We start from the raw sequence: 16809 nt of genomic DNA, 5'->3' as shown, positions 1-16809 counted from the left end.
TGACATGAAAGCTTACATGTTAAGGGAGCAAACTGGCCCAAAATCTCAAAATTGACCACTGCATGAAAAAATTATGTTTTCACCTGCCGTGTCTCGCCTTAAATGAAAAATGGTGTCATGTTATTGCGGCACATATTTCATGATTTAAAGGGGAGTGTAGCAACTCATAATGTAATAACTGCATATCATGTAAAAACTGCACATATTGTAATAAGTATTACATTATTATTGTAATAAAATATTCGTAATGTAATAATTATTATGTTATGAGAAATGTATTACATTATACATTTACCAAAATTATAATAGCCTGTCATAATTGTATTAGCTTAAAAAAAAACAACAACAAAAGAATATTAATATTCCCTCATAGTAGATTAAAAAAAAAATCTAAATCCAGTCTTTAAACTATAACAAAATGCAATATTTAAATATTCATGCAAAGTCCCCGGGCGCCGCAGCAATAGGGCTGCTCACTGCTCTGGGTGTGTGTGTGTTCACTACTGTGTGTGTGCACTTGGATGGGTTAAATGCAGAGCACAAATTCCAAGTATGGGTCACTTCACTATTGGCATTCCTTTACAGTACATTTTACAAATCTAAATCCAGTCTTAACCTGCCTACAAAATCCACCAGAGTACTGATACTACTACTACCGTCACACACGATTGCAATGAACGATGAGAGAGAGGATCTAAGTGCAGCAGTAAAGTTTTTATTCAACAAAAGAACTAGAAAAAAAAACACTCTTGACAATAAAACAGAACAACCAGTAAACGGGACAATAACAGAAAACGTCTCGGTTACGTATGGTAACCCTCGTTCCCTGAAGGAGGGAACGGAGACGTACGTCGGACGTCACAGACGAATTGGGATCACTTCAGGGAGCCCCTATCAGCTTTGAGATATAGAGAACAGGCCAATGGGCCATTGGCGTGCGAGATTTGCATCTTGCGTTCCGCACCGCGCTGCGGGTATAAACAGGAAGAGAGAGCAGCGCACTATTGTTTTTCACTGAGGAGACGAACTAGTGACTCGGCCATGCAGTGATGGTACAGCAACTGTGGCGATGGGACGTACGTCTCCGTTCCCTCCTTCAGGGAACGAGGGTTACCATACCTAACCGAGACGTTCCCTTTCAGTTGGTCACGTTCGACGTATGTCAGACGTCACCGACGAATTGGGATCCCTTTGGGGGGATCCCCTTCCAGCTCCCAGCGAAGAGCCCCTCAGACCCCGTCTGTTCCGGGCGGGAAAACTCACGCAGAGAGAGTCACTGCTGCTGTTCCGCAAGACCCACTCAGCAGACTATTGCGCTGGGAAAGCGTGCCCGGAGGGGCCGCTGCGGAAGCCACATCATGCCCAGAGGGAGTTACCATGTGGAGAATACCCGTATGGACTGGCCTTGGGCAGTACAACATACGGAAGTCCCCGGGGTGACCCCTGCCCTTATAGGGGCATCTCCTGGAGCAAATAAGCGCACATATCCGTTACAAGGGGAAGAGAATGGCGCAGCAAGCCGACACTTAGAACAGGCACTTCAGTGTTACTGACTATGGGAAGTGAGCACACAGGAAGATACCGGCTCTACACGGAGGCTATAGAATCTAGCGAACGTGTTAGGTGTCTCCCAGCCCGCAGCTCTACAAATATCTGTCAGCGAGGCGCCACGAGCCAGCGCCCAGGAAGAAGCAACACCCCTAGTGGAGTGGGCTCTTAACCCGAGCGGGCAGGGCACGTCTTGGGCTTCATACGCTAAGACGATGGCATCCACTATCCAGTGGACCATCCTCTGCTTGGAGACAGCCTTTCCCTTCTGCTGGCCTCCGTAACAGACTTACGGAAAGCTTTGCGTTCTGTCCAATGCAAGTCCACAGGGTGCGGACCAGACAGAGAAAAGCTAGGGCTGGGTCTGCCTCCTCCGAAGGCAGCGCTTGCAGGCTCACCACCTGGTCCCGGAAGGGAGTGGTTGGAACCTTGGGCACATATCCAGGCCGGGGTCTCAGGATTACATGAGCATTACCAGGCCCGAATTCCAGGCACGATTCGTCGACCGAAAATGCCTGCAGGTCCCCTACCCTCTTGATGGAGGCCAATGCTTGACTGCATTGGCCTCCATCAAGAGGGTAGTACCTTCAGAGACAGAATTTTTAACTCAGCTGAAAGCAAAGGCTCAAAGAGCGCTCTCTGCAGTGCGATTAGCACCAGAGTTAAGTCCCAAGAGGGTATAGAGGGAGGGCAAGGCGGATTTAGTCTCCTCACCCCCCTCAGGAACCTGACGATCAGAACGTGCTTGTAGGAAGGAAAGCACAGAACTGATCGAACATCTTCAGGGGTCTTCTTGGCGAGAAGAGCACCGATCGACTAACAGGTTCCACTTCAACGCATAGAGGCGCCTCGTAGAGGGAGCTCTAGCGGAAGTGATGGTGTCTACCATCCAAGGTTATTATAGTTTTGCATTATTAAATTAGTTTTTATTTTATTATCGTTTTCAATTATGCAACAAATTTCAGTTTAGTTTTGGTTAGTTTTATAAATTGTTTTGCTAGTTTTAGTTTAATTTTTATTTTGTAAACACATTTTTATGTATTTCGTTTCAGTTTTAGTTTTTGTAATTATAGTTTAGCAGAGTTACCAGAACAAAGTGTAGAGACCAAATCAAGATTTTTAATTTCAGCAAAGTTTAATGTTTGCACAGATTAGAGTTAACTCTTATGCAGACATTTTAATAATAAAAATAAAATAATAGAATACAGATTGTTTTATTTAATGCCATGTCAGCATCTAAGGCTATATTCATGGCAAAAATTAAAATACAAATATACAAATATCATATAAATACAATAAAAATTAAAGCTGCGAGCAGCGATGACGGGCCCAAGCCGGTGGCACCGCCACGCCGGTGGCATCAGCTTAACTGTGCACGGCAGGCAATATGCATTTAAACAGGAGAATATTTTAGAATCGCTCGAATATGCCACATTTACCGCAGCAACTGGTGCCACTATCACCACAAGCCACACCCATGATGTAATTTAAATCTAGATTAATTTTAATATCATAGGATAAAATAAATAAAAGTTATATTTTCCTGCTCAAAATTTTGTAAGTCCAGAAGGCCAGTATTTAATTCAAGGTGTTTGTAGTTCTTTTTTACTTATTCACACTAAAGTAGGGATGAAACGGTATGGAAATTTAACATCACGATTATAGTGACCCAAATTATCACGGTTATCAATATTATCACGGTTTTGTTCAAACAAGATGAAAGTGTTCAAAAAGAACAGATGCACACACTTAAAACATTTCAACAAGTTTTATATTTGAAATTAAACAAACAACAAATAACTAAAGCAGCTCTAAGCACTTTTTTAAGCTAGATTCTGTGGGATTTCTTTACTTAATGGCCGTCGTCAATAGCAACGCATAACGCATAAATAATAATAATTTGTCGTAAATATAATCTCTAATATTATCTCTGTAAATATATTCTCAATAAATATTCTCATCAGTGTTCAGCTATGATGCATTTAAATCAAGCATATTTTGTGTTAGAGCCCAAACAGTATCCAAGTGAAATAATGCATATCCATATTTCCATATGATTTGACAGTTTATTTTATTAAATATCAAAATGTGTGCATCATACCTGACACCTAGATGAACACTTTACAGTCAGTTTTATGACTGTCATTCTCTTTAAATGCTAGTGAAGTTTGGTAACGTTATACACGTTTCAATGTTGTATGTAACTTTGCAGACGGTCCCTAACTTCGCCAGCGTTATGCCAGTCATATCAGATGCGCTGTGGTTCTGCTGTGTTTTTTTAAACCATTTTACCTAAATCACCAAAATAATAAATGTTATATTTACCCATGGCCTTCCCTGTTATACAGAAATGTAATAGTTATCAAACCTTCCTTAACTGCATAAATAATAAATGAAATATAGATGAATCATCATTAAAGCTACAATTTTCTCTGTTCCCGTTGTTCTTTGATGAACATTAATGACAGGCATCATCAGTGCTCCTGTCACTTTAAGAACAGCCGTGGATCTCACGCGCTGTCCCGCGCATCTCATTTCCTCACAACTCTTTAAGTTCATTTAAGACGTTATTTAACTAATTTAAGACTCGAATATGAAAATACTCACAATCCTCTGTGTTATTGTTTGTTCAAGAGCAAAAGAGAACTCGATGTGAGCAGGAAACTGACGCGAGTCTATCTATGCGTCGAGTGTGTGTGTGTGTGTGTGTGTGTGTGTGTCAGTGTCCCTTGATTAGCTGACATGAGACGCATCCACACAGATAGGACACTGACACACACACACACACACACACACACACACACACACACACACACACACACACACACACACACACACACACACACACACACACACACACACACACACACACACACACAGACAGCATACCGCAGCATAGCCATACAGTTTAAGTTCACCCACACTTTATATTAATAAAAAGGTTTACAGTGCAAATACTGTTGTTGCATATACTGTGCATAAAATGTGAAAACATTTGCAAAAAACACCACTGTATCATTAAATTTTTTTTAAACCTTTAAGTAACCATTTTTTAAACATCTATAAACATTACTTTTACATAGATAGACGGACCAGATATTCCTAACACTTTGGGAATACTTAAGGGTTACTAGTTGTTTTGTAAACTGTCTATAAACATTATCTGGATGGTTATTATAAAGTTGCAACCGATGACTATAATACCTTGTTAAATAGTTTAATAAACAGTACCAGTAAAACGTGGGCAGTACCAGTAAAACATGTAAACAGTACCAGTCAAACATGTGGGTTGTCCTGATACTGTACTTCAAAATGTAACAGTGTAAAAATTGCCACAGAATAAAGTAATTGTTCAAGATCTATTGGTAACTCATAAAAATAATGTCATATTTGCATAAACTGTCACTACCGTATATATCCCGACACTAGCACATTAAGATAAGCTATGAAAAAAATCATGTTCCTCTGCCTCTTTCTGGTTAAATAATGTTTATAATAATTGTTAATATAGCATGCTATATTAACTATTCCAGGTTATTTATGCATAGCATAAATAATAGTTAGTAGAGCATGCTATGCCACTTTCATCAAAACCTATTACAAAGCTATAGCAATCTCATGTCATTCCGTCTGTTCGAAAAAAAAGTTGCTCTAACTGTTCGTTACAAGCAGCATTTGCCGTCAGGCAGGTAACGATAGCTAACATAAACATATTTTTGCTAGCCTACCTGCTGCAAACTTACACTTTTTTTGTACAAGACAAGTAGAGCTATTTTATCCAGTGTAATTTATCACATACCACTATCTTGTTTTTTCTTATCCTCCTCTTCCTTTCTCTATTTTCTTTTCTGGCTTCCTGAAGCATAAAATTCCGCTTAAAATCCGAAGATTTTGTATTTTGCCGACAGCAGAGATCGCGTGGTTGGCTGACTGCTGTCAGCGACTTCTGAGAGGGGGCCCTTAAGGGGGATCCCGATAACAGTGTCATTGCACTTTACTGCATTGACTATCAATGGGGCGCTCACACAGTTTGTCGTTTCATTTTATTCTTAACCTGTCGCTGTCTTGGGGCCCCAGGCCAGCTCGAGGCCCCAAGCAATTGCTTGGTTTGCCTGCCTTGTCGCGACGGGCCTGCACACACACACACACACACACACACACACACACACACACACACACACACACACACACACACACACACACACACACACACACACACACACACAAAGAGAGTTTAAAAAATAACACAACACTGCTACCTTTTAGTGAGGGGAGGGCAGACAGAGAATAAATATTCAGAAGAAATATATTAAATAAAATAAATATATTGATCTGAAAAATAGTATGATTATTTTAAAGCTATTTGGTTACATTTTAATAAAACATTGTTTTAGTATGTTTTTAAACACACACACATACACGTTGTAATACCAGTGTAATACCCATGTCATTATACAAATTTGTGTCCTCATAAATCACATAAACAAGAGAGAGAGAGAGAAACAAGTTTTTTTTTGTCCTGCTTCAAAACTAATACAATGCTGCCATCTTGTGTTCATTGAGGGGAGAGCAGCAGACACAGAAAATATTATTCACAGAAATATTTTAAATAAATAAATATATTCATCTGAAAAATAGTATAGTCATTTTAAATTAATCTAAGTTCAATTGCCAAACATACAATCTTAATTTAATTGAAATCAAAATATGATTTTACAAGATATGAGACAATTTCTGTTCCTCTTTTTTGTCCTTATTTAATCCCTCGCCATGGCAACACCGTTTGAGATATCCAAAATCCGTTCACATTTTAGCATCTTCCGTATCTTTGTTTCATGTTGACCGAGTTTGGTGGAGATTGAATAAATCGCCTACGAGGAGAACGTAAAAACTCAGACCCCGATTTAACCAAAAATTCACCTTAAAACCAAAATATCTGACTTCCTGTTGGTCGGAGCTAATGACTGTAAATTAGAAAGTTGTCCGGCTCGAAGAGAACAATATATGTACCGAGTTTGGTGACTCAAGATAAAACTAACCCCCCCACTTTTGTCAAAAGGTGGCGCTAGAGAGCCCCTCATCCCCGCCCGTTTCTGAGGCTTTGTCCATGTGTACTGACTGACATCTCTGATGTGTGTGTTGAGTTTCAAGCAGTTTCAAGCAATTTCAAGCATGCTAAGAGCCTCAGAACAACACTGCTACCTTTTAGTGAGGGGAGGGCAGACAGAGAAGAAATATTCAGAAGAAATATATTAAATAAAATAAATATATTGATCTGAAAAATAGTATGATTATTTTAAAGCTATTTGGTTACATTTTAATAAAACATTGTTTTAGTATGTTTTTAAACACACACACATACACGTTGTAATACCAGTGTAATACCCATGTCATTATACAAATTTGTGTCCTCATAAATCACAAACAAGAGAGAGAGAGAGAGAGAGAGAGAGAGAGAGAAACAAGTTTTTTTTTATCCTGCTTCAAAACTAATACAATGCTGCCATCTTGTGTTCATTGAGGGGAGAGCAGCAGACACAGAGAATTTCTGTTCCCCTTTTTTGTCCTTATTTAATCCCTTGCCATGGAAACACCGTTTGAGATATCCAATATCCGTTCACATTTTAGCATCTTCAGTATCTTTGTTTCATGTTGACCGAGTTTGGTGGAGATTGAATAAAACGCCTACGAGGAGAACGTAAAAACTCAGACCCCGATTTAACCAAAAATTTACCTTCAAACCAAAATATCTGACTTCCTGTTGGTCGGAGCTAATGACTGTAAATTAGAAAGTTGTCCGGCTCGATGAGGTCAATATATATACTGAGTTTGGTGATTGTAGATGAAACGAAGCCCTTCACTTTTGTCAAAAGGTGGCGCTAGAGAGCCCCTCATCCCCGCCCGTTTCTGAGGCTTTGCCAATGTGTACTGACTGACATCTCTGATGTGTGTGTTGAGTTTCAAGCAGTTTCAAGCAATTTCAAGCATGCTAAGAGCCTCAGAACAGCCAAAAGATTATTAAACTTTGACACGTTGCCATGGCAACAGTATTTGAAATTTCAGGAATCCATTTCATACGTCTCTATCTGTCATGTTTTCACATTATACTGATGAAGTTTGAAATAAATCTGGTGAAAATAAGATGGTGATTCAAAGCATTTTTGAAAGTGACACACTTCCTGCTGCCAGTTGGTGGCGCTATAACTTTGACTCACAAAAGTCATATCCATGTGATCGGCTTCTTATAACAAACACACAGCTGAAGTTTCATCCAAACCAGTCAATGTTTGCACAAGTTATAACACACTTCCTGTTTCCCTTTTCTCGCCATAAATTCGTTGCATCGCCACGGCCAGACTTTTCGAGATATCAAAAATCCGCTCGCAATTTAGCATCCTGGATATGTTCTCTTCATGCTGACCGAGTTTGGCAATGATCGAAACAATGGCCTCGGAGGAGTATATTAAATTCCAGAGCATGCGTTTTCCGAACAACCCATAATAGCTCACTTCCTGTTGGGCTGACACATAACTATGAGCACGAAAGTTGTTCGGCCCGATGAGATCTAAATGTGTACCAAGTTTCATACATGTACGTGCAAGTGTGTTTGATATATGGACCAAGTTTTCAGACCCCACTTTAGGGGGCGCTGTCGAGCCCCCCTGCCACGCCCGGGTACCAGCTTCAGCCCGGCTCTGATGGCCGCGCATTCCGACGCCTGTGCGAAGTTTCAAGAGTTTTCGAGCATGTTAAGTGCCCCAAAAGTACCCGAGAAGTCGAAAAAAAAAAAAAAAAAAAAAAAAAAAAAAACAAAGAATAATCTGAGGAAGAACAATAGGGCTCTGCGCCCTTTCAGGGCTTGGGCCCTAACAAGCAAACAAACATGACAAGTCATATACAAGATTTGTATAATCAACTTATGATAAAAAAAAATCCAAAACCTTTTCATGCATAATCTTACTAAATAAGTCCTTAAGTGAAATAACTTGATAAAAGAGCATTCTTGTTTTAACCCAGGACAGTCCAACAAAACACATTTAACGGAGAGAGGAGAATCTTACAAAACATGAATAGATTTGGGTCTTCACCTTTTAAGATTCAAACTATGACCTATACGACAAACAATGGTCTGACATTGAACAAAGAACCAAATAAATGCAACGTAAAAATATAAAAATATATAAAAATATAAAAATGATAAATTCCAGACAAACTCATTAATATTAAAGATAAAAAAAATATTGTAAAACAATTAAAATATTATTTATTTAAAGATTATTTCTTCAGTTGTACAATGTAGGCTAGCAGTGTGACCACTACAGCTAAAGTCATCTGACTACAACCAACACAAACTGTTGTGAAGACAGTGTGATTAAATGATGAAGTGTGTGTGTGTGTGTGTGTGTGTGTGTGTGTGTGTGTGTGTGTGTGTGTGTGTGTGTGTGTGTGTGTGTGTGTGTGTGTGTGTGTGTGTGTGTGTGTGTGTGTGTGTGTGTGTCCTGGTATTCCTTACTTTGTGGGGAAATGTCTCCACACGGATAATAATATTATTAGTAGTAAATGATTTGTAAAAACAATGATAACACCTTTGAGCATGTAGGTCCTAATTTGAGATCGATATATATGGGACAGTTAAAGGGATAGTTCACCCAAAAATGGCAATTCTGTCATAACTTACTCACCCTCAAGTTGTTCCAAACCTGTATGAGTTTCTTTGTTCTGCCGAACACAAAATAATATATTTATAAGAATGTTTGTAACCAAGCAGAGAGAGCAATCATTGACTACCATAGTAGGGAAAAAAATACTATGGTAGTCAATAGTTGCTGTATTTTCTTTGTTTCAGAAACGGCTCAGTCGCCTCAGCCTGCTCTCCGCCGAGGGCGCCCTCCCCCCTCATCTTCACCTGGGCCTCGCCGTGGAGGTGGTTGCAGGATGTCACCCAGTCCGCTCCAGTCCGGCAGCCTGCCTAACGCCAGGCGCTGTAGCATTCTTGACGCGGACAACTCAGAGAAGGGTTCCAGTTCTTTCCAGGGGATGGTAGCAGCATCTCTCCTTCCCCTGGTGGAGGGCCGGGGGAAAATCCTTCCGCTGCTGGCCCCTGGGCTAGCGGCGCCTGGAAAGAACTCATGTCCCCATCTCTGAGCCCCCAGAGACCGGTGACGGCAGTGTACACCGCCCCAGGGCCGCGCCCAGCCTCCTCTCAGGGCATTCCCCAAATGGAACACACTTCCTTCCCTGGTCTCCTCTGTCAGGTCGCAGCCGCGGGACGCTATTCCTCCCGCGTCTGGGCCAGTCACGCTGCCTCACTGCCCCACCCGGGGTACGTCTGTGGTCCGAATGACCACGCTGGTGCAGTTCTTGGGAGCCTGGCTAGAGCTTCCCAGACTGTCCCGCTGGGTCGCGAAGACCATCAGGCTCGGCTATGCGATTCAGTTCACGCAGGCTCCTCCCTGCTTCCGAGGAGTCCGTTACACCATAGTGGGGCCCAATGTCCCTGTCATGCATGCAGAGATTGCCGCCCTACTGGCGAAGGGTGCGATCGAGCCTGTCCCTCCAGCCGAAATGAAGTCCGGCTTCTACAGCCCCTACTTCATTGTACCCAAGAAAACTGGTGGGTTATGACCAATCCTGGATCTGCGCGTCCTGAACCGATCCCTTTACACGCTTCCGTTCAAGATGTTGACAGCGAAAGCCTTTTCGAATGCGTTCGTCCAGCCGATTGGTTTGCAGCAATCAACCTGAAGGACGCCTACTTTCATGTCTCCACCCTACCTCGACAGATCGTTCTTACAGTTTGCTTTCGAGGGGCGGGCATATCAGTACGCTGTCCTCCCATTCGGGCCAGCTCTGTCCCCTTGCGTCTTCACGAAGATTGTCGAGGCAGCCCTTGCCCCACTCCGGCAGCACGATGGGCCAGTGACTCTGGCCTGCCTGCAGACCCTCACCCTGTGGTTGAACCTCAGCTTTCTACAGGCAGGTGTTCCCTTAGAACAAGTTTCCAGGCATGTTGTTGTATCAACAGATGCCTCCACCACGGGCTGGGGTGACATTTGCCATGGACATGCTGCCGCGGGCTCCTGGACAGGACCCCTGCGCCTCCTGCATGTCAGTTGCCTTGAGTTGCTGGCAGTACGGTTCGCCCTGCACCGCTTCCGAGCGTTGCTCAAGGGTCAACATGTACTAGTCTGGTCAGACTACACGGCCACTGTAGCATACATGAACCACCAGGGTGGTCTGCGCTCCCGCCGTACGTGTCAACTCACCCGCCATCTCGTCTTATGGAGTCAGAAGCATCTGAGGTCCCTTCATGCTGTCCATAGCCCAGGAGAACTAAACCGTGCAGCCGACGAGCTCTCACAGTTTCAGCCACTTCCTTGGAGAGTGGAGACTCCATCCACAGATGGTCCAGCTGATTTGGGAACAGTTCAGCGATGCACAGGTAGATCTGTTTGCCTCCCATGACTCTTTCCACTGCCGCCTGTTTTACTCCCTGATCGAGGGCACGCTCGGCACGGATGCACTGGCGCACAGCTGGCCGCGGGGTCTACGCAAGTATGCGTTCCCCGCAGTGAGCCTTCTTGCACGGGTACTCTGCACGATCAGGGAGGACAAGGAGCAGGTCCTTTTGGTCGCCCCGTACTAGCACGGCCGGACCTGGTTCTCAGAACTCATACTCCTTGCAACAGCCCCTCCCCTGGCCGATTTTTCTGAGGAAGGACCTTCTCTCTCAGAGACGGAGCACTCTTTGGCACCCGCATCCCGATCTTTGGAACCTCCACGTGTGGCTCCTGGATGGGACGTGGCAGGTTTGAGTACCCTACCACCTCAGGTGGTGGCTACCATCACTTCTGCTAGGGCATAATCTACTCGACACGCCTATGCGTTGAAGTGGAACCTCTTCATCACCTGGTGTCCTTCTCGCCAAGAAGATCCCTGGAAATGCCCGATCGGGTCTGTGCTCTCATTTCTCCAAGTAGGGTTGGATTGAAGGCTGTCTCCTTCCACCCTGAAGGTTTACGTGGCCGCTATATCACTCTACCATGACCTCGTGGAGAACAAACAGGTAAGTCAGCACGACCTGGTCAACAGGTTCCTGAGGCGAGCCAGGAGATTAAATCCTCCTCGCTGTCCTCTTGGGACCTCGCAGTAGTCTTAGATGCTCTGCAGAGGGCTACCTTCGAGCCATTGCGGTCGGTTGATTTTAGGTGCCTGTCAACGAAGACAGTGCTCCTGATCGCTTTGGCCTCCATCAAGATGGTAGGGGACCTGCAGGCATTTTCGGTTGACAAAGTGTGCCTTGAGTTCGGGCCGGCTAATTCTCCTGTGATCCTGAGACCCCAGCCTGGATATGTGCCCAAGGTTTCCACCACTCCGTTTAGAGACCAGGTGGTAAACCTGCAAGAGCTGCCTTTGGAGGAGGCAGACCCAGCCTTGGCACTGCTCTGTCCAGTACTCTTTGTCTTTTATGGTGGGAAGCTGAAGGGAAAGGCTCTCTCAAAGCAAAGGTTGTCTCACTGGATAGTGGACACCATTGTTTTGGCTTACCAGACGCTAGGGCGTCCATGCCCCCTTGAGGTCAGGGCTCACTCCACCCGGAGTGTAGCCTCCTCTTGGGCTTTAGCGCATGGCACTTCGCTGACAGACATCTGCAGAGCTGCAGGCTGGGCGACACCCAACACATTCGCAAGATTCTACAATCACTGAGTGGAGCTTTCCAGAAGCCCTGAGCTCCTCCAGCACTGTCGACTCTGACACCAGTAAGTCTGCCCTCTCGAGCCCAGACCCTCGTGTCAGGCTAGGTGCCTCCGTGTGCATGGTTCCCCTCTGGGCGACCCCCACATGTGTATTTCCACCGTAAGCCTCCTTGAGCAGGTGTCTTTCCCTTGCCAAGCCCTTGCATCCTGGGGTTAAAAATTCCACCTTTGGCTGGTACCCCAGAGTTCTCCGTCCATGGAACCCCCTTTCGTTAGTCACTGACGTTACTTGGAGTGAATGAAAGGGAACATCTCGTTTACGTATGTAACCCTCGTTCCCTGAGCGGAGACGTAACGTCCCTCTGCCACGTCCGCTGTACCGCTGGAACGACCGGGAGTTCAGTCTTGGCTCCTCAGCAGGTAAACATAATGCGATATTGCCAGCGTACTCCCTTATATACCCACGTGGTGGGGCGGAGTTATGCATGCAAATTCCGCATGCCCATGGCATTGGCACTGCCATTGGGCGTTTTCTAAGATCTCAAAGATGATTGGCTTTTAGGCAAAACCCCCATTCGTCAGTCAATGATGTTACGTCTCTGTTCCCTCCTCAGGGAACGAGGGTTACATATGTAACCGAAACGTTCTTGGGTGCAGGCTTGGAACTTGGCCATTGTGTTTTAGGGCCTTTCAGAGGCTCTTTTCGAGCCTATTGAAGAAGTTCCTGATACATTTCTTACACTAAAAACTTTTTGCTATTATGTCTCTCAAGAGAATAGGAGACATTCTAGCTCTTTCGGTGGTACCCACGGGCTTGGAATTTTCTCTGAGTATGGTTAAGGCCTTCCTTCATCAAAGGCTGGGATAGATTCCTAAGGTTCCTACTAATGTTGTAAGACCAGTTATTCTGCAGGCCTATTGTCCTCTTCCCTTTTGGACGTCAGACCAGGAAAAGCTTAATCTGCTCTGCCCTGTGAGAGCTTTAGATGCTTATGTCCACAGAGCTGCCCTGTGGAGGAAAACTGCACAGCTGTTCGTATGTTTCGGGTCACCTAGAAGGGGATGCCCAGCATCTAAGCAGAGAATGAGCAAGTGGGTGATCGAGGCCATTTCACTTGCTTATGAGGTGGCCGGTCTTTGGCTGTACGGGCACACTCTACTAAGAGTATGGCTGCTTCCCTTCAAGAGTGTGTGATGAGGCAGGGTTGTCCTCACTGCATAGCTTTTTGTGAGGTTCTATGAACTTGACCTCAGCTCTACACCGAGGGCATCGGTGCTCGATTCGTAGTGTGCAATTTCACACAGGCGGGCATCTGGTTCCTATGGAGATGTGGGTATAGCGTTCCCACAGCAGTGACGCAGCGCAAGATCCCTTAGTTTCATACCTAACCGAGATGTTTTATGTTGTTATGTTTTTGTATGTTTTAAAAGTTATCACAATATGACAATATTGATTTCTCATAATGTAAACATTATTACATTATGAGCTCAAGATTTTATTATGTACATTATGAACATTTTATTACAATAAAAATTTCATGCATTTTACATTATGTGCAGTTTTTACATTTATGTGCAGTTATTACATTATGAGTTGCTACAGGGAGCGCAGAAGCCTACTTTATGTGCATGTGCAATACTTCAGAGTATGCTTACGTTTTAAAATATTTTAATAAATTCAAAATAGAAAACAAACAACACGTCAAATTAAAGACCATCCGAATTAGATAATGTCATACATCCCATAAAAAAATGGATTGCTTTCATGCACTCTACTTTGCAATAAAATCATTAAGTTGATCAAATTTAAATTGTTCAAATAAAGGAATATTTCCAGCCTAGAGTGAATTATTCAAAACTTTTGATTGAATTTTTTTTATTTTGTTTTGATCAAAATTCTTTTGATTTTGTTTGATTATCCATTTGAATGCAATATTGGGATAGCATTTATACACGAATACACCCTTTCGTATATTGTAGTGTATTCCGATAATTATTCTTAGCAGTAACTTGAACAGTGTGCAAATCTTAATTTATCTCTTGACTGACTGTGGCAACATAGTCAATGCTGAAAATTGCCTCACTCACATGATGTTGGACATTAAAATGGAAGAATGCACACATGGTGGGGTATCATGTAATGCTAAATAAACCATTTGAAATATTTATGTTTATTGTCAAATTCAAATTATTATAATTTTTTGACAAAATTGGCAACCGTCCATTGACAATAATGCAGGTGCAAAATAAATTACGCTACTAATCGGAACTGGATGTGACAACATATCTCCATAAATAAAAGTGATAAAAGTGTATTAAAGTGTATAGAGTACCAAGTGATACAATGAAGCCACTCTGTGATGCAAGTTTATGAATGATATTGTGTTTTTCTGTCTCTATAATAGGATATTTTTGGCAGTGACTGGTATTCTCTACAGTTGAACAGAATTCTGCGCTGGGCTTTTCAGGGTGTTGGGGTTCATATTCTAGATGTGTGGCAAATGACTTCATGTCACTACAGTGAAGAGAACATTCATCCTGGCCCTATTGTCATTAAAAATGAGATTGACATTTTACTCTCTTTTATTTGTCCGTACTGAATTTAAATTAAATTATCATGACAATTTTGTGTTCAATGACTGTTATTACTAGAAAAATAATTCCGGTTATGTCTAGGTTATGAGCTGTAATTAAATTGTCAAATTATAAACCACTCATTGAATCTCCACTACAACCATTTAAAAAAGAAAAAAAAAGAGAATGGTTTAGTACATGTCAGAGATCTCATTTTTTGTTATACAGTATCATCCTCAAATTCAAAACATATTTTTTTTAGACTTGCTTGAAAAACCTGTTGTCTGTTTTTAATGATATGTTTATTTGTAATTAATACACTAAATAATATGCACTGATTATTTTTACATTTGGCTATTCAGTTTCTGCATTATGTCTTGAAATATAAAGCACTGTTAATTGTTGTTTCATATTGTATTGGTTCAGTTTTTTTATTTGCATCATTGTTCTTATTTTTAATAACAGATAAACTATATTGTGATTATTAGGTGCCAAGCACCGATGGAGTGAAGGCACCTATTGAAACCGTTCCGGTTCTTATTATTATTATTAGGGGCCAAGCACCGAAGGTGCGGAGCCCCTCTTGAAACCGTTAGATTTCTTATTATTATTATTCCGCCATGGAAGTCTATGGCAGCCCATAGAACCGTTTGCGGGAAAATGATGAAATTTGGTACACTGATAGAGGTCATTACCAATAGTAACCACACCAATTTTGGAGTCTCTAAATCAATCTCTCTAGCGCCACCACCTGTCCAAAGTTTGACTCATGTTTTTGCTAATAACTTTTGAACTATAAAGGCTAGAAACAAAATCATTTTTTCTTTAGATTCCTTGGCTCAAGCCGATTCAATTGCACCATATGATGTCATTTCCGTCATTAAAATTTTCCGATTTTTTATTAACCGAAACCAACTTTTTCAAACTCCTCCTAGGCCGTTGGTCCGATTTGCACAAAAATTTAACCAGATCATCTTCAGACCATGATGACAAAAAAACATGGAATTCAAGTGGATTCGTCAAATCGTTTTCGAAAAATGCGCAAACAAATTTTACGTAGCGGTTGCAAAAACACACTTAAGGCAAAATCTCCACAACGCTTTATCGTGTTTAAACTAAACTTGGTACATCTTATCACAAGCATGATTTGAGGACACATGCAGCGTTTCGGCGCAGCGCCACCTACTGGTCCGGAGATACAAAAAATTGCTGTTTTTGCTTATAACTTTAGAACCGTTTGTCGAAAAATCATAAACGTGGTCTCGTTAGATTCAGGACGGCATGCCGAGTTGTCTGTTATTCAATTTTACCATATCGGCCATTTTGGCTGTCGGCCATTTTGAATTATGTGCTAAAATGCTGTATTTTATGAACACATGAACGGATTGTTACGAAACTTTGGGTCATCAACACGATGCCCTGAATGAGCCCAAGAAGTTTCGAAACAGCGCCACCTAGTGCAGAATTTTTTTTTTCAAATGCTTACAACTTTGGGTGAACTTGACGTATTTTCATGGGAGTAACTTTTTTTGTCTCCTGAATCCTCGCCGAGTCCAACGATACCAGACTTGCTAGGTTTTGGCATATGGTTTGTGCAGCGTTGCAATTTAATGCTTTAAAAACATTAGCTGATATCTTCGAAACCGCTAGTTCGATCGAGACGAAACCAGCGTCAGAAGTTCGAAAACATAGGTCAATAGCCATATATTTATGCCCAAATGTCAAAATATTGATAGTAAGGGGGTGTAAAATCAAATCAAAGTCAGGTGTCAGTCATTTTTCATGTGTTTTTTTCATATAAATGTCTATAACTCCAAAACAAAACAAGATATTTTCACCAAACTTGACACAGACATGTATGCGCTCACTCCGAGGACACATACAAAAAATGGTAGGATTGTGCCACTTGGTGGCGCTATAATAGAACAAAACATGAAATTCCCATTTACTACAATACAGTATTATGATATAAAATGCTATGCTTTTCAAA

The 16809-nt window shown here is 42.2% G+C and overlaps 1 protein-coding gene across 1 annotated transcript in view; it reads left to right on the top strand.

The window, feature by feature from the left end:
* The window catches only part of LOC307130529 (NXPE family member 3-like), a 58470-nt gene extending 43236 nt beyond the window's left edge, over nt 1-15234 (top strand). The window contains exon 8 of the mRNA XM_079823561.1: nt 14651-15234. Within this exon, the coding sequence (XP_079679687.1) occupies nt 14651-14845 (195 nt within the window). The 3' untranslated portion in view covers nt 14846-15234. The remainder of the gene's footprint in view (nt 1-14650) is intronic.
* Nucleotides 15235-16809: the final 1575 nt, after the last annotated feature.

The sequence above is a fragment of the Gobio gobio genome (genome assembly GCF_949357685.1).
Source record: "Gobio gobio genome assembly, chromosome: 8".
In the NCBI taxonomy this organism is placed as follows: Eukaryota; Metazoa; Chordata; class Actinopteri; order Cypriniformes; family Gobionidae; genus Gobio; species Gobio gobio.
The sequence above is the reverse complement of the archived record's forward strand: the minus strand, read 5'-3'. Positions and strand labels throughout refer to the sequence as shown.